This window comes from Gallinula chloropus, assembly GCF_964237585.1.
Source record: "Gallinula chloropus genome assembly, chromosome: 8".
Lineage (NCBI taxonomy): Eukaryota > Metazoa > Chordata > Aves > Gruiformes > Rallidae > Gallinula > Gallinula chloropus.
The window spans coordinates 15,546,561-15,565,554 of NC_140093.1; the positions used below are offsets into that span (position 1 = coordinate 15,546,561).

The 18,994-nt window shown below is 38.7% G+C and overlaps 1 protein-coding gene across 1 annotated transcript in view; it reads right to left on the reverse strand.

Moving 5' to 3' along the window:
• The window catches only part of USP13 (ubiquitin specific peptidase 13), a gene marked incomplete at its 5' end in the record, with an annotated part of 52,395 nt that overhangs the window by 11,634 nt on the left and 21,767 nt on the right, over window positions 1–18,994 (reverse strand). The window contains 10 exons of the mRNA XM_084267499.1: window positions 1,396–1,570; window positions 3,336–3,489; window positions 4,747–4,872; window positions 9,295–9,388; window positions 9,646–9,717; window positions 11,316–11,503; window positions 13,052–13,146; window positions 17,230–17,414; window positions 17,599–17,741; window positions 18,153–18,274. Of these exons, the coding sequence (XP_084123625.1) occupies window positions 1,396–1,570; window positions 3,336–3,489; window positions 4,747–4,872; window positions 9,295–9,388; window positions 9,646–9,717; window positions 11,316–11,503; window positions 13,052–13,146; window positions 17,230–17,414; window positions 17,599–17,741; window positions 18,153–18,274 (1,354 nt within the window). The remainder of the gene's footprint in view (window positions 1–1,395; window positions 1,571–3,335; window positions 3,490–4,746; window positions 4,873–9,294; window positions 9,389–9,645; window positions 9,718–11,315; window positions 11,504–13,051; window positions 13,147–17,229; window positions 17,415–17,598; window positions 17,742–18,152; window positions 18,275–18,994) is intronic.

The following is an 18,994-nucleotide window of genomic DNA, read 5'->3' on the forward strand; positions in this document are numbered from 1 at the left end:
ATATAACATTTATCAAAAAATAGAGGATAAGTCTTGAGTTAAGGGGAACCCTGGTATTTCATCACATAATGAAAAAAGTTGTATCTTGAACACAATTTAACACTATATGTACCACCATTCTCCTTCTATATGTTCTCATTTCCCCCATGTTTAATCTCCTGCATCCTTCCCTTTATCTTCCATTCACACATACCATCCTGTCTTCTAATTCACCTAACTCAGAGAAATACAGTAAACGCATTATAAATAGAAGGCCTTCCTACCACACTATAAATATCTACTTTCTAAATGCTTGTTAGCACCACCTTGCAATTTTAGTAACTTTATCATCTGCAGTAACAAACTTCTGAATTTTAAATACCAAATTATTCTTCATCTTCCAATGCTTTTAAAGACCCAGGGAATGAAGAAGGACTAAATTACAAATTAACCCTGAAACTACTTAAAGACAAGCATGTTCTTCCAAAATGTTCACAGGTAATACAAAACCCCCTGTAAATTTCTGCTGCATTTTTCTCCACTATGTGCACCACTTGTCTCCCAGTTTTCAATACAACATCAGTGAAACGATATGCTGAGACAGCAACGAGCCATTGCTATGCAAAGCAATCTAAAAATAGAAGGTACCTAACCATAGCAAACCAGTGGCTGAGCCCAATTTTCAACCACTCCTTGCTGCTGACAAAAATGGAACCACGTAAGAACACTTGTTTTCAGCAAAAAATACTGCTCCTGTGCTGATCACTAACTGCTATCCTCTTTCTTCTCAGCACTTTTTTAAACCTAAGATGTTCCTCATTCTTTTATCTAACTAATTATGAACATACAAGACAGATTCCTTCTTTTATCAGTCCATCTTGCACTATAGCCTCCTGTAAGTGACAGCAAGCAATAGGTTCAACCAAACACTGCAGCATACAAAGGTGATGGGTTGCTATCCAGACACAAACAATAAACATAAAACATAACACAATAAAAACAGCACTTCACATATGCAAAATATTCGATCCAAGACTAAGCAGAGATCCAGACTGTACCTACCACACAATCCATCTACTGTCTCCTACCACACAATACAAAGCTCTATCCCTAGTAGATACTTAGGACCCAATTAAAAAATGGGGGAAGACAATTAAGCTAGACAGACATTTAAAGTTCAAGCCTCAACCAGACTGCAACATCTGGTGGAGTTTGACAGTTGAGAACAATTTATTTGCTGCTCAGTTGGCTCCGTACAACTGCCATTGGGCTTGATCTGCATGTTACATTTAGAAGCCCCAACATTATTACAACACCAAAGCCCACTATGGCTTTGTCTGTTTCTCTCTGCATCATGCACAGGTAGCACCTTACTACCATATAGGTTTTTAATGGCAACCAGACACACACACTTACTTGACTCCTGCAGATTTTGCTTGAAGGGCACTACTCCAGAAATCTTCTACATTGTTTGGTTCAGAAAAGGCCTGCAGACATGCGCTAAATGGGATCTTGGCACGGACAAGCTCTGGTGGAGGTCTCCTTGCAGCTTCTGCTTCTTGCCTCTTCAATTCATAGGCAATTAATTCATCTAAGAAATATATATGACACTGTAAGCTAAATGAACACAGTCATGGCTATGTCCCTCACCAGTCTCATTTTTGCAAGTTTCAGAAATGCAAAAACCTACTTATCAATAAAACTTTGCATGATTCTAATTGGACATCACATCTTATCTGCATTAGGGTCAGGAGCTACACTTGAAACCTCATCTTTTTCAATGGTTTCTGCTCATGGAGAAAACACATATCTGGAAATACTGGGCAATAGACAATTAATATCTTGCCATGACAGCCAGAACCCTGTGTTAATAGTAACACCAGCTACCCACTTACGAGATCGATTGGACTCAGCAAATTATTGCTACCTGTATCATTTGCCTTTCTAGACAGGACAGAATTATGTATGGTCTAGAAAAAGTCCTGACACTGGCAAGTTGAACAGCACCATATGGCAAATTCCAAACCTAATATACCTCCTCTTAAGCCATTACCTGGCAATAGCACTCTCTTTTATAAGCAATAGAATCATCACTGAAATTGTGCGAAGAACGCAAAGCTCTCCAAAATTTAATTTTTCAAATCAAAACAGTCTTTTTAAAATACATCATCCCATTCAGAGCTGTGGGCTAGATGAAAAGCCGTAGGTAGAATTCTGTATCCTGTGCTATTTCAACAGATCTGATTGGACTAATTAGAGTAGTTCTTTCTGGGATTAAAAGGAAAGGCACATTGGCCTTCTAGCATTCCTGCGATGTCCCCTTCACTTCGACCTCAAGCATGTATTTGTTATCTTAGTCTGCAAGACTCGTGCACACCGATTGCAAGGGCAACCAGAATTGATCTGTACCTCTCTCTTACTTCCAAGTTTTCTGGCCGCCTCAGCCATTTCCAGTATGCTTTCTCAGGCAGCTCACAGGCACAAAAAAACCCTCTCCTGTCTATTAAATCAATGTGCACCACTTCATTTTCCTTCCCTCCTCTCCTAAAAAGCCCAGGCTATCCAAATTGTGTATTTTGGCTTTATAGATGACAAACTGTCTTACACTCCTATTCTCTCTTGCCACTTTAGATTTCACAATGCACTGCTAACAAACACAAAAGACAGTTTGGGGTTTTGCTTCAGTTTTGTTTGGTTTGGGTTTCTTAATTATTATCATTTATTGTGTGTGTGAGGGTTTGCTTTTATGAGACTTTCTTTAACTAGTATGGTTCAGTTTTTCTTTTAGGATTAAGAAGTTTTTATACATGGGTTCACTGCCTAGGACATGGGAAATCCACAGCTTATGGTGATATCAGGGCATACACATGCGCACACACAAAGAAAACATATGTGTAGGACACATACGTTGTACAACAAGAGGGGTACATACATTGTACTACAAGTGCTGGTGCCACATCCCTGAGTCAAATCCGGGTTTTAAGTGACAAATCTTTAACATTTTTATCATACAAACTGCTAACATTCTTGGTGATATGTTCCTGAGTGGAGACACATAATGGTGGTCCCACAGTCTGAGAAGAAATCTATCTGAAAACTTGATGAGTATCCAGGTAGAATCTTTCTTTCCTAAATATATAATCAGTGGCAGTAAAGCCACAGATGGATGCATGTTTTAAAATCTGCTTTAAGTAAAACCAAATCAAATAACTATCTCCTCAGGTCATTGGTTTAATTTTTCCACAGAGCTTTGAACCATTTTATCTACATTGAAGACCACATGGGGATGAGAACTTCATTCCCTCGTTGATGACAGTCACCAGAAAGTCAGTCAATGAATCAGTTTCTTTCTTTACCTTTGTTTGTTGCTGCCTCCATGGCAACAGGTAACTGCATGATATAGTCCACCCTCTCTGTGTAGCGGACCTTTCTGGACTGGCAGCATTGTGTACGTTCTTCCACCAGGAACCGGAAAACATCACTAGGGTTTTCTGAACCTACAGGGTTCCTCTGAAAGGAATATTAGATCCAGTCATTTAAGCAGCTATCATGAAAATGACCGGAGAACCCAAAGACTGCTGCTATTCTATGGCCAGCACAAAGACACCCAACTTGCATCTAGATCTGACAGCTCAGCTTACATTTTATTGCATGCAGAACTCTTGTACCCCCAGAGAATCCCACTGAATTCCACAACGTCCACACACATAGCAGTATTTTCCCACATAAAGCAACTTGCAGAGTATGTACCTAATAAATTTGACTGAGAATGTGGGACAGTGGCAGGCTAGAATAAAGATAGAAAGCTCAGGTAAATAACATGGAGCATCCTTTCAGCAAATAGAATTGCTCCTACCACTCTGAATCTGCACCGAAACGGAACAATCAACTTGTAGTTTATTATCCAGACATCGTACACATAACATACCTCCTCTTTATCATTCGTGCTAATGTCTGTTATCAGACAAAAAATAGAAACATGTCTTCTAACCACCCTATAATCAGTTCATGCATTTGGGAATGTACAATCTTATGCATGCAAATGTGAGCAACTTCATTTAGACTGTAAAACATGAATAAACACCCTTGATTCTTGGGGAAAATGGGAAAAAGAGGGAGGAAGGACAGGAAAGAAAGAAATGCTTCCCATAAAAACTGCATGTGTTTGTAAATTTCCTTTTCAGAAAGCATTAAAATTCACAACACATTCTTTTACACACAGTGTTAAGCTGAAGCTCAGTGGAACTAACATTTTATACAGAAATATTCAACTGAGAAATCACCGTAGTGCTTTCAACAGAGAAGTCCTTCCTCCCATAATGATTCCATGACATACAGCTGCGATTTGTAACAGAACTGGACATAGTAATTAGCTTGATCGCAAAAATGCTAGAAAATAATTATAGTAATAGTAATAATACCAGCCAGTTCATTAATATTCCAAGACAGACTTCATGGTAAACAAATGGATTGTATGTTACCATAAAATGAACAGCGAGGTTCAGCCACAGATATTTATGAGTCTTATATCCTGTACAGCAGTGCCTGACCTCTCTACATCTCTTGCGAGTGTCTGAGGTAAAGAGTAGGGAGAATTAAAACCAAAATACATTATTATTTGTAAACCAAAATATATCTAAATTGGTGTCATTTTCTACATATCAAAAGCTAAAAGAGTATAATAAAATAAATTAGCCACTCATAACAGCTCTGCCCTCATTGTCTAATGTAACCAGGGAAAAGAAGTAGCAATTAAGATTCTCTCACCTCTACTAGATTCATCAGATGTAGGAAAAATTCCTGTGCGTCTTGTTGTCTATTAGAGGAAAATTCTGGGTGGCCTTTACTTATAAAAGCCTTAAACATTCGGGGGGATATTCCATTGTGTTGAGGCTAAATAAAAAAAAAAGAGAAACCATTTGGAGAAGGATTTTGTTCATTCCTGGACCAAGTATCCCGAAGTCAGTCCACTAGATCTATATATGGCCTATTTCTGCCACTGAAGAAAAAATTGTTCCCTTTTCTTCTGCTTTTCTACTTTAATAAAAGAGGAAAGGGTCCTGAAAACTGATTTGGGGGTTTCATAATATATTTTAGGAAATAGTTTCTACATTGTTCGCTCTGGGATTTCAATAGCATTTACAGTTTAAAAAAAGACTACTGAAGATTTGCTAAAGGTCAATAGTTTTCAAAAAGGATAAATGTCTACACTGTTGTCTAACATTTGACATCCCTTTCAGGCCCCTGTTCCACCAAAAATTATGTGGCATTGAAGTAGCTAGCAGTTTTCTTCAGGACAAAACCTTTCCAGGGATCTCTACAGAACGAAGCCAAGTACAACTAATGCATGCAGCATGCATTCCCAGACGGGTTTTTAAGAAGAGATATGCATTTGCAATTTGCAGGAGGTGGTCACAATGAAGGACCATAACATACTACTTTTAGCCATTCAGTTACATCAGCAGGAAACTAATCTCAAATCAGAGAGTCCCTAGCTTCCAAGAGAATCCTGGTTTTAACTTTCTCACCTTCTGTGTCACTTTAAGAAGCCTCCCCAACCACTCCAAATCGCATCCTTAAGACAACACTAGTTATTATCCTTTTTTACCTAACACTTTTGACAGGGTCAGAAACTTCTAGTCTGATTTTCCCTCATCCTCCACAAGGCCAAATAATTTTCAATAAAATTCAAGCAAAAGTAAATCTTTTGGGATATGTCAACCAATCTCAGTCTTTTCTAAAGTTGTGCTGTCATACAATATGAAAAAGAAGGAAAAAGCATGAATTGGAAGGCATACAGAGCACGTACTAAAAGAGCAAAATTTTATTCTTGGTTTCACGAGGGTCAGGTATTCTTAGACCCATTGAAATCTGAAACAGATTCTCGATTTTAATGTTTTTTCAGTTTCTGGCAGTACACCAGCAACCACATTAGGCTAATATGCTCTTTAAAGGCTCTTGTAGAGATGGTCTCAGTATTGCTTGAACACAGAGATGTTCTAGGGATTTCTGAATCTTCAGTGTCCTCAAATGCCTTTCAAAGTTAAGACTGGAGAAAGAAATGCATAAACCAGTTCAAATTACTATATGTCTGGTTTCTTTCTACATCAGAAGAAAGAATATGGCAAGGGGGCATATTTACCCTGATGTATAATGTAATGAGTTTGGAATTGTTTCTATCTATACACTTTTTACTCAGCCATTTGAGCAGAGATAAGAGAAATAGTCCATGTGTAACAATCTATTTAAGAGGATCAGATCTTGCCCTCTACACCCTTTCTACCTCAAGGGCAAGAAAAACAAACGGAAGAAATGGCAAAGCTCTAAACAGAAAATCAAATCCTAGCTGATGACCCTTTTAGGCTTTCAGCGTGGTTTTAATGTTAAAATGGGTCCAAGAAAACTGCTGCCAGTTCCAGACTAAATTCCTTTGGTGAAAAATTTTAACTCCACAGTACCATGAATATTTATAGAATACCTAGCATACTTTCCCCATCAACAGTTGCAGAACAGTTTAGCTAAATATAGACTGCGCTGGACCACTGCAGATCTCAGATGAATGCTTTTACAGGGAACAGCTCCCAAAAACTTTGGATGAATTCCAAAGACCCAGAAAGCTAGAAAACTTCTTTGCATGTAGGAGGGGGAAAAAAAAAAGTAGAAGAATGAAAATCAAATGAATAATTGATTTTGTAGACACAAAGCAGAAGCACTTGAAAACCCTGAAGGCCTAAATTTCTATGCAATCATGTTTATTATAAACATCACTACAACTCTCTGGATGACAAAACACTACCTGTATGTATACTGCTATTACTGGAGAGGAGAAAACCAAGCAAAAACAACCAACACACCCCCAAATCAACAAAATACAGTGAGGGAATGGAAATCATATCTATGCTCGATTCATTTTTCTAATAAATCTTCACTACAAAGAAGGAAAGTGGTAAAAGCTGTTTGAAATCCTAAAACATGCTATGAATTGCTTGATAAGGAAGTCATCTGAATGCATGTAACTACAACTTTAAGCTGAACTTAGGAGCAATACAAGCACTGATAATGCTTGTAGATGGTTACTACTACCCAACAAGGTTTTATACCATCTGTCATTAAAATGTTCTCAATGCTAGTAGTGGCTCCTGGGCTAAACATGAAGATACAGCTTTATTCACTACACTTCCAGTACATTATTCTTCATTTATATCCAGGATGTGTTTAAAAACCAGGTCATTCAGTATCATAATTTAATGTAAGGAGTCTGATGAAATCTACTCCACTGTTCCATAGTCACAGCAATGCATTGGTAAGTTTTAAGCTTTATTTAAAAGAAACAAGCAGGATTCATTTGCTGGTCCAAAACCTTGAGTAGCTACTTTACATTTATTTAGGAGACACAGGACTTTCAGATCAAGCAAAACTACTCTATGTCAGATCTTTGTTCAAAATCCCCCTGACATTCTGTTTTCAGAAGGAGAAATTCCTCTATCAATAACTGATAGATGAAGGTAGAGGAAGATATGTTTCCATGGAAACTGTCCCCAGGCTTCTGTGACAGAAGCATGTATGACTTCTACAATGTATAAAACTACAACCTGGTATTAGAGATTCATTTTCCATAAATACAACTTTATTCTACAGGTAGCATGTTTCAGTATTGGTCACTACTTGACCTTTCATTTCTAAATATTCTCATCCATGGAGTCTGTGGTTTGACTCCACACACTGCTTGGGGTCACAATCACAGAGGCCAGAAGGGACATATTCTAGGTCCAGTTTTCCCAGAATCACTCTAAACAACGTTTAAAGGTAGACAGTTTGAATGGTAAAGCAAATATAAAGTAACAGATCCAGATAACACTGTCACGATAACTAACATTTTGCTTAAGACAACTGTTAATTGGATGACGCTAAGGAAAACAAAGACAATTCCAAAAGCAGCAGAGTTTGGCAGTAAAGCAAAATCTGAACTAATCTCACTCTCCAAAGGCTGATGGAAACTTAAAATAATTTACAAAGAGAAGTTTCCCTCTCACAACTAAGCTACTGACAGCTTTTCTTCATAAAAGCAACCAAGAACAAGTAAAAAGATAAACCAGTGAATCAGGCAGTTCCCATGAACATTATTAATCCGAATAGATCAGTCAAGGCTTCGTCAAAAGACATCCTTACTGCTAAAGCCATGAGACTATTGGACAAAGAATATGAAGAGGCTTTCTGATGACTGTGAGGGTGAATGTATTCATTGCTGGGTAAGGAAAAAGCACAGATAGATGAAGACACAGGTTTATGGATGTTACAATGCCAACATGTCTTAATGATTTTTGCAGCCTAAGAGAAACATGCAACATGTATAACACAAAATCACTAGGAAGATTAGTTCTTGAAGCTAGATACTAGCTGGCTATTGTGAGCTAAATATCTGTTTTGCTCCAAAATTACTGCAAATTACAGTGAAAATAAAAGGATGGTCACCCACCAGTAACACTCACTATGACAGAGAAATAAAACTGCATTATACAAACATGGGATAAAGGATTATTTCATCCTCCAATTCCACTCTCCTTTGTGTGGAGCATGCTAGAAATACAGTTCTTGGTCCCCAATATACCTTTGTTCTGAAACTGCCTATTCCAAGAAAGCTGATTGCAAGGCTTTTTTCTGTTGTGAATTACTATAAATCAGGATATATACATTGTTTTTCCCAGGTTGTCCAGGAATTTGAGTTTCAACTTCTATCCAAAACTATGTATACTCCTGTGTTTCCAGGATAGATCCCACTGGCACAGACATGTTTCTACATGAATTCTATACCATGAAATACTTTAATAAAACCCCAGGGGGCATGGCTCTACACGGGTCCTTCTTCATCTACATGAAAGCCTCTGGCACCACTTATCTTGCATTACCTAGATGGCTTCTCCTGAAATCAGATGGAATACTGTCAGATGCTTCCTAGAAACCACTCTTGAGCTCTTTATATTACTTTCTGAAATTTAAAGAGGGTTCAGAAGTTTTTTTCGAAATACTCAGGACTCTCTGAATAAACTTTTTTTTTTTGCTCCTCACAGAAGATAAACGTATTTTGCACTCATCACTGGAGTAGCAGAATACTTTATCAGGAGAACCAATGGTTGTTTTAATGCTTTGCACAAATAACCCCTGACTAATATATTCCTGACTAGAACCCTACAAATTCCACCTTGCTAAGCATCCCATGCTGGATCCACATGTGTTCTTTAGTGCCCGGCACCTGTTCCCTTTTCTCAGGATATCACTTTTACCTAGTTACCAGGCTGTACAAACTCAATCAAATACCTTGTGTTCTTCTTTCATCACCTGCTCAATAAGCTCAGATTTCATGGGTGGCTTAGAGTACTGGCCTGAAAGGAGGCCGTGTCCCAATTTAGCCCTGTAAGGAAGAAAGTGGCAGGGTAGAAACATGTGAGAAAAACAGAAAAGAAGATTTTTATTCCAAGCAAAAAAAGAAATTTACTGCCTTTGACACCCTGATAAACATCATTACCTCAAACTAAGCAAGCAGATTTTCTCATCCTACTTTGCACCATATCTCATTTTGAAGCCCAAGCAGACGTGTTCTTTAGCCCTTGCATTAAATTATTTACATTCCATTTAACTTAACCAAGTAAAACATTGAGTGCCACTTACATCTGGGTGTTGAAATCTTGTGTTGGATCAAGAGGAGAGTAGTCGAATATTCGTGGAAGGTTTCCCACATACCTGGGCATCAAGAACAGAGCAGAAACGTTGAAATACTGCAGCTAGATTTACTCAAGGACCTCCTAACAGATGATACATTAGCAGGTTTTCTCTGTGCTAACAGATCAAATTTGGCATCATAACAATGATTTAATCTATCCCCAGTGAGTGCTTCTGTCATAGAAGAATAATAGTTGAAAGATTAGGAATTAGACATTTAAGTTTTGCTTAGAAGCTTGTAGTTATAAAGGATACGGCAGTTCTGTTCATCTGTAATTTCAATTCTATTCCTTGATCTTGAAATAGCTGTAGGATTCTATTTCTGAAAACTGTAGAGCTGGGTTGAAATCTAATGTACTTTCTATTCCAACATCATCAAAGAATTTCCATATTTGTCTCAGGACCAAAACAGATAAAAAAAATGTTTCTGCTGAGTTTCTTCAGAGAAACAAACGGTAAGTCCTGACAATAAACACTCAGGTATACGTTGTGCTAGAGAGTTTATTGGAAAGCGAAGCATTTCGTAGCACACTGTCTGAGCGCTGTTTCCCTTGAGCACAAGGAAAAGCAGGCTAGGTAGAAATGTCCATGTGCAAAGAGCAGATCTAATTTCTGCCTGGGGTCCCTTTCATCAAAAGTATTAACGGAGTAGTGGAAATTTAAGTACTCCAGGTACTCCTGGACCATGCTGTGGAAAACAACCTCCCTTATAAAGTCTATTGTGATACTTTTTGAAAACTGAGGTAGAAAAGCTGGGACTTTCTGAACCTACAGACTGTATGCTATCTGCCTAACAAAGTAAACACACACGATTTTTACCTCTTCTCCTCCAGAAGGCAATTGCTACGTGAAATCCTGGGAGGTTTTCCAAAAATCTAGAAGCCTTACTTCCAGTGCACACACACTACTACTGCTGTGGAATTAAAGAGTGCTTTGAATTTTATCACAAATCATAGACTGTCCTTTATAAAAAGGCTTCTTTCTTTAGAGAGATGTGTTTATCAGTCACAAATATTTCACTTTCTTCTGTTGTGCTTTTGTCTTTTTACTCTTTTAATTATTCAATGGACAAATGCTCACACTATCCTGTTCATTAAATGAGAGGGGGTTTTAATTTTTTCATTAAAAATGCCTGTGATAGTTTCCCTCTTCTTAGTGAGACCAACATGCAAAAGGTATTTTGCTTTTTACTAGCATGGATCAATGTTTACATGTTTCTGCCAGTTCAGTTTTTTGTACAAATGACACTGGAACAATGGAATGATTCCTGCAGCTATACAAAGGCATGTGCCAGCATAAAACCCCCTCACATGATACTGATGGTACTGAGATAAACAGGGACATGCATGTGTGCATATGGAAAGCAGCACAGAACAATCAAGATTGCAAGGTGGTATGATTTCCCACCTCTGAAGCTAAGTTAGTTCTGATTTCAAAGGCAGATCAGCTTTTGTGTTCCAAGCTTTTCCAGAACAGAAAAATATAATCACTAAATCCTCTAAGCAGCCACTGAACTGACTGAGACCTATCTGCAGGTGAGACAAAATACCACTTTGCTTAGATAAACAAGACTGAGGAGTACAGCAACTAGTGACAAGGACTAGTTCAAAGCTACTTACGCTCTCTGGAACTCCGGGATGGTGAAGATGGCTTGCATGACAGCATTGAGGTAGCAGCTATTTCCCAGGTTCTTCATGCCAGTGTATCCTGGGCCATACATGGGCTTGAGTTTCACGCCAGCTTCCTGAATCACTTCCCATTCAGAGACTCTTGGTTTTATATCATTATCTCTTAGCCCATTCTCTGTCTGAAAGCAACATTATGTTTTTTAATGTTTAACTTCTACAGTAACTATGCTGCTGCTATCATCGTCACCAACTTTGTGATCTAAACTCTAGAAACCAGCCAAACCGATGGGTAATGGCAGGCAAATCCCACTTGTAGAGGAGAAGATCATGGTTTAGCAGCTTATTCTTCCAATATACATCTTAGCTCTTTAGTACAGACAACTGACTCTGAGCGTTCCTAGTTGTGACCTCAATCCCAGCTAGGAGCTTGCTGTAATCTCTCAGGGCTGTAACCTCAAACCTCAGCATAAAAAAGCACTGCATTTTTTCAGGTTTCATATTCCATTTGTAATGAGTAGGAATAGCTGCTGCTGTAGAAACTGATCCTAGCAAATAAACCAGCTGAAAAGTTGCAGATCCAAGAACTTTGCCCTTCTTTCAAATGGGAAAAGCTAACATTTATGATGCTGATGTTTCCCCCTTTCATGACTCAGTTTTCAGCTTGCAGGTACAGGTCACTACAGTGTCATTTACTGCTAGAACTACTCTGCCACTTCATTACATTTTTTAGACTGGTCTGAAAATGTGTGGCAAGACCTTTGCAACAGTTGAGACTAAGTTTTCAAGGTTGCAGAGAAAAGTCAGTTTTCCAGAAAGACCACTGAATAAAAAAGTATTTTAATTCATGATGATGCAAGAAATTAGTATACCAAAAACATTATTAGTACCATGAAGGCTTTTGAAATAGCAGTTTAACTCTTCTCTATCATTTTAGAATTATTCATAGTTTTATCTCCACATGGACAATGAAACACACTAAACCAACATGAGATTTGTTCGTTTTTAAGATTTTTCATGTTGACGTTACTAGGTTAAATGCCTGAGTAAAGGGGAAAAAAACCCAAACACACAAAAAAACCCCAAAAACCCCTCACTTGCCTTCATAATCATATTCCATTCACTTCTTACATCATTTAAAGACAACTGGAAACAACATCCACTAAGACAGAAGTTATGAAAAAGACTTCTAATAGAGAGAACATGTTTTGCCCCAGTCTCAAATGTACATACTAGAGCAGGCTGTTTTCTAGATTTGAGAATTGTTTGGGTTTTTTTTTCATTTTGTAATGTATTCACTAACAAGATCTAAACTGAAATTTATAACTTTGCATAGTTTCAACCACTTTTTTTACTTCCCCACTGCTTAGCTCATTTTTGCTTAAGATTTTTGTCTGTTTACAAATGCAATAGACTTTCACTCACTGTAATTAAACATTCTAGATATTCTTCTCTAACCGGATGTTTTTAATCTTGAAGGAAAGTGTTACATTGCACATGAGAAATGAAACATGTAAACTAAAGGCTACAAAGGAACTCTGTCAGAAGGCAGCTTTTGGAATTGACAGTAATGATTTGTTCATCCCAGAAATCTTGAAATAAAACATGAACTGTCAGGCTGAACTTTGCAAAACTAAATACTCCCATACTACACTTACTCTTCTACTGCTTATCTCCTCCCCCCAACTAAACAAACAAGTAAACAACAAACTAAATGACAGATTTCCTACCACTTGCATCTGCAGCATATCAATTCCAAAGTGTGCCAAATGTTTTGCTATATGTGGATCTAAAACTGGCTCCTCTTCATCAAAGGAATAGACATCTACAAAAAAAGAGAGAAATAGATGAGCTATAGTATCAAAAGTTATCCCTTCTTTGTTCACCTATGTTGCATTCTCAGTACAAGACCACTTACAGAAGGTGCTTTATTAATATTCTACCAGTTTGGTTATGACCAGAGGGAAAAATGGAAATACATCCATATAGCTCAGTAAATATCTTAAATGTTCTCAATACAATCGCCTCAGCTACTCTCCTCAAGAGAAACTGCATGTGCTCACAGTATTAGAACCTCAGAATATTTATACTGATCACCGTCTTCTCCCCGTGCCCCTCCCATGTAAGAAATTTGTAGGGACAAGGGTCAGGGCAAGCAAAATTCTCCAATATGTGGCCAGTCCATATTTTGAACATGGCAACAAGAGATTCTGCATTTTTGTGGAGCTACTAGATACAGCTAGACACATTAAAATTGTGAGTATATAGCGCTAACTGACTACTACCAACTAGCTACCATTTTAATTTCTGGTACAGTTTAAGGAATTCGCTTATTCCTTTTTCCCCAGAGAGATTCAAGGGAGAACTATATAATGAAGCTGAGTCCAGAGTAGTTTTCACCTACTTGGGCAAATAGCAGTAAACTTGCAGGCATTGTAAAAGGTATGAGGGATGAGACATGCACTAGTAAGATTTTAAGCAGCTTTCCACTTTTTCCTCTTCTCTGGCCTCTTTGCTGGGAAGAACTACTTCCCTGCTTTGGCCTCTACTCGTACAAAAATCCAGAACTGCCCCTTTGCTAGTCTGCCTGCACTTCTCTCAGCCATGGTTTCTTCACGCCCAGCAGAGTTTCTCAAAGTGACCTTGCTCTGCATGACCAGATCTAAGCTGACAGAGAAGACTTAGCCAGGAGAAAGACGGAACAAACTCAGAAGAGAACAGGAATCCAGATAAAGTCACAGCACACATCTGAAAAGTCCTTAACCTGCTGTCTCCTGGCAATTACAGACCCTGGCTATGGCTCAGCCCATCACCTATGTAAGACTTTAACAAAAAGGTCAGCTAGTACCAAACCCACACTTTAATGATAAATTGAAGGTTAAACAAGACCTCAAAGACATAATGTAACTTTTAAAATTTACCAGCCCTATAAAACCCATCAAATCTTAATGCAGGGAACTGTATTTTTGAGTCATGCTGCCAGCTGCTGATTAGCCACCAGATCCTCTATTAGCATTGGTCCTGATGACCTCTCTGGCATGCACGTGGCTGTAGCTGCCCATCTGCTGGAATTCCACTGTATTAGCAAGTGTGCCCAAGATGACATGACTGTTCATCCACACACAAGAGATCACAACATTCCCATAGTCTTCTAGTGAGATCACAGCATGGACAGAAGATCCCATAAAGTTCAAACACCTAATGGAGTGAAATTACACATCAGCTGATCTTGGGTGGCTACTTTCGGTGTGGAAGCTTTGATTTTGTTTTTCCTCAGCTTTGGCAACAAAAGAGTGCAGCCATCTGGGACTACTGATCCAGAGCAGCAGAAATAGAACAGAAGACACATTAATCTTTGCTCAAGCCCAACTCTCGTGTCATCTACCTTAGCACTTTCTGTTGTGTAGCCAATTTAAGTTCATGGGGAAGAGATGAAACTCACTTAGTTAAGAAAACCAAAGCCACACTACCAACAACCCCACCTCCCCCCCCAAAAAAGTGGCAAGTCAAAGAAAGATGATGAGAACCCCCAGCCACAGGTCTGTAGTGCTGCCATACCGACTAGTAGATGAGGAATGTAGACAATTCAGCAAACGTGACAAAAGCTCGTATCATTAGAGTGAGAAAGGAAGAAAAGGGAGGAATATAAGGAAGGAAAAAATATTAAAAAAAAAAAATCAAGAAAAATCTGAGACAGACAACACAATATTATTAAACAGAGGATAATAATAATTATTCATATTATTGTAAGAAAACAAAAAAGGAAGTGCTACTTGTACTTTCTTCTCTGCCACAGCTTAAGATTTCTACGTGTTCTGGCTGTGTAGATATCACTCTCTCCCACTTAAAGGATAACAGGCAACAGCAACATTGTCTCTTAAGAAACAAGTTGCACAGGATCCCCCAAAGTAGTACCTGACAATTGCTGAGATTGGCATCCACAAAACAACTCATTCAAAAACCTGTCAGACAAGGTTTCCTACTGGCAAAACCCCATCCTCTTCCTCAAACTAGTTTCAAATGCATTATCTCACAGTGACTTGAAATGAAATCTAATGGCACTGTCCTAGCACCATCTGCCAAGCAGTACTCAACCTATAGAGGCAGGCAAATTTTCTGACTCTCTCAAGCATCCTGTCCAAGACCCAAGAGTAGAAGACAGAAATGTGATCCAATTTCTGCCCTGATCCCAGATATGTTTGTTGAAAGAATGCTACAAAATAGAAATCTTTCACAATTTATAAAGCACAGATTTCTCCAGTAAAGACAAGGAGAGTAAGTGCACATAAAGTAAGTATAATTGGAATACTGACAGCAACTCTTATCTCTTTGTTAATGGTGTGAAAAAGGAATAAGTCATGTCAGCCGAAGGACTAATGTTTATTACTCCTCTAACATCACCTCTTCACCTCCAGCCCATGGAAGGAGAAACCAGACAGACTTTGCATCACAATAAGCCACAAAGCACCTTTCCTGAAGGTCATCTGTCATCCAGCCCTATCGAGAGGTTATGATTATCACTGCAATATAGATCAGAGAGAATAATTACTGAAAAGGAAACAAGGATGATTGGAGGAGGGAAGAAAGCCTTTTCTATAGGAAAACCAAGTAAACATCATCCAGAAGAGCAAAGGTCTGTGGAGAACAGCTGCTACCCCTCATTCAAAGGGAAGGATGACAGCCTGTCCTTTGTTATCCCAAAGGCCACGTAATAGGGGAAGCAGCTGATCGGTGGGAGGCAGAAGGACAGCAGCCATAAGCAAAAAAGTACTGCTGCTAAAGATGAGAAGAGGAAAAAAAATATTCTATTTGTTTTGTAAATGCAGTTGAAATCTACAGCTGGGTAAATCTTAAACACCTTCAATAACTGAGAGATATGGATAATAATCATCCAGGACCAGGCTCATGCAAGGAAACAATATTCCATCTGGGAGAGAAAAGAATGAATTTTGCTCAATGTTTCTGTGGCACAGCTGGTTGAATCTGACTACAGTCTCCTTTCCCTGACACTGAATAGGGCTTAAAGATGAAAGACTCTCAACTGATGTGTGTTGAAAAAAAGGGGCTGCTCTGAAGAGCTATTTTTCATCCATATGGTCACAAGCACTACAACATAGCACTATAATCATGTCATGCGCTCTTCTGTTTGTTGGGGTTTTTTATTTCTCCATACAGCTGCACCAAAGGATCTCTTTCCTTATGACTTCTTCAGCCTCTTATGTGTTTACTCCATCTAATCCTCATGTACAATAATTCTCTCAACAGCAATGCTGCAGAATGTCACATTCAGAGAATATGCAAACAAGGACACATCTAGAGCTTTCTTCCTCTTTCAAGATCATCAGGTGTTTTACAAAAGAGCATCAAAGCAGCCCCAGGAAGACGAGTGTTCATTAGACTGAACAAAATGTTACCAAAACAATAAGGAAAATTAGCACAGATTCCAATATAATTAAAAACAACACATGCTGTGAAAAATGGACTTTTCTGACTTTAAAAACCTTTATACTGTTATTGTTTCCATGTTATCTAAGATTGAACCATTTGCCCCGAAAATGTATCACAACTGGATTTCCAGTTCCAGGAGATACTACTTCTCTGGATTCTGCTGTTTCAAAATAATACCATTCCTTTATCATAAACATACTATTACACTAACCCAAAAAGCTATTTACAGCAAATATGAAACAGGAGGAGAGCAGATAAAAAAATAAAAGCAGCTTTATCTGAATGGAGTGTGTATCGTTTCCACTAGCGCTGGCCACGATTCACAGACTCTAAGAGTTTCTTTCTATATCAGATTCTCAAACATTTGCACTAGAAGCACAAATCCAGCTGGTAATAGATACACACTGTTAGTCTCATGCATAGAAGATACCCCCATCTCAGAACCTGCCAGGTGCCTGACCTGCTCCATCAGGAGTGATGGTTCCCAACTTCACTGCCAGGGGATAACCTGTCTCCTTGTAGTGCTCCAGTGCATGCCCATTCCCCCCACTGCCATCAAAGAACCACTTCCCACACAGCACTGAACCATCTGTCAGGTTTAGCCACAGATTCTCCCGCTGGTCACATTTTGAACACTTCCAACCACTGCAAGACAAAACAGGAAGAAATGGCAGAAAATGGTAAGCCAGGAACTTGTTCTGTATTTCCAATTATGATAAGTCAAACCAAACACACACCCCAGTCTGGTGTCATCAAAGAGAACTGTTGTGAATTGCTGGCTTTAGTTTTGTTACTCTGTCCTACAATGAACAAACCTTATTACCCTTACCTGGGGGGAATTCTAACACCGTTGTCTAACTGTACAAGTGTTTTGGCATGTTTAGATGCCTGTAGCTCTTCTTCCCAGGAGTCAGGTTCCTGTTTCCTGTACGGTGATTTTGCACTGAGGAGTGCATCACAAGCTATCGTCACCTAGAGGACAAACATATGTCAGTCACAACCAAGTACCATGTGGTAACTGGACAGAACTTGGCTTTCAGCACATTGCTAACCACATAGAGAACTGGACATCATTAAGACTATTGATATACTTAAATATGCATGTATTCTTCTAGATCGCAGTTATTATTTTAGCAGGAGAGCAAACAAAACATGTACTATGCAAGCTTCCCTGAGACAAACTGGCATCACAATGAGGGAAGGAATACAGGAGGTGACAGGAAATTCAAGAAACAAAGACAAAGCAGACTTAAAAATTGTATTTGGTTAAAAAAAAAAATCTTTATGTAAAAACAAGCACCACATGTAAGAAAACACATCACCATCTCGATAAAAACTGATGCAAGAGACAATTCCTATCGCCACTTGCACACACTCACTGACCAGTGCTGGTAACTCCTCTATGTTGGGTAATGAGATTTCATAGTGATCAGGAAATATAATGAGTTTTGCTTCATCTTCATATTCAAAGTCATCACTGTTGAGATCACTGTTTGTCTCTAGATCTGGAAAACAAGATGGGAAATGTTAGGAGATTGTGCCAAGATTCAGGTTCCTAAATTGTGACAGGGTACCACTGTGAAGTACTGCTTGCCTGATGTACCAGACAGTCACTGACAGAATAAGGTTCAATGAAAACCAAGATGCAGTAGCTAAAGCTGTCTCTTATTTTCATTCCAAGTATGCATATGCTTAATGAGTCACTCAATACTAAATGAGCATTGGCAGCAACCACTGCACCCTCTGAATGCTTGAAATCTCCAATGCCTCTTTGGGAGAGAGGTGAGGATGACAAAGGCCAGATTCGGAAAATTAAGCTCACTATTTACCCAGTGGGTAGTAAATAGACTGAACATTGTAAGTGATTTAAAAAAACCTATCAAAAGACATTTTCATTTGACCCAGAAAGACCACTTCATGAGAGGCACATAATCCAGTTTCCATCCAATTCTTGGCTCACCTGCCTCACCAGTCAGTCCTGACGGGTGACAATACCCACTGTTAGTGGCTTCAGGTGTATGACTGCTTTCTCAGGAACAACCAACAGAAGGCCCTTCTCATCAGCTGAATACAGAGACAAATGCAAGAACTTTTTCTTATACTGAAAGCATAATAATGAAAATATTCACTACTAATGATTCCCTGAATCAAAATATTTTCATAACGATCCCTTCCCTTACTGCAGAATAATTGAGTTACTGGGCTTGTTTCTGAGCTTGTACTAC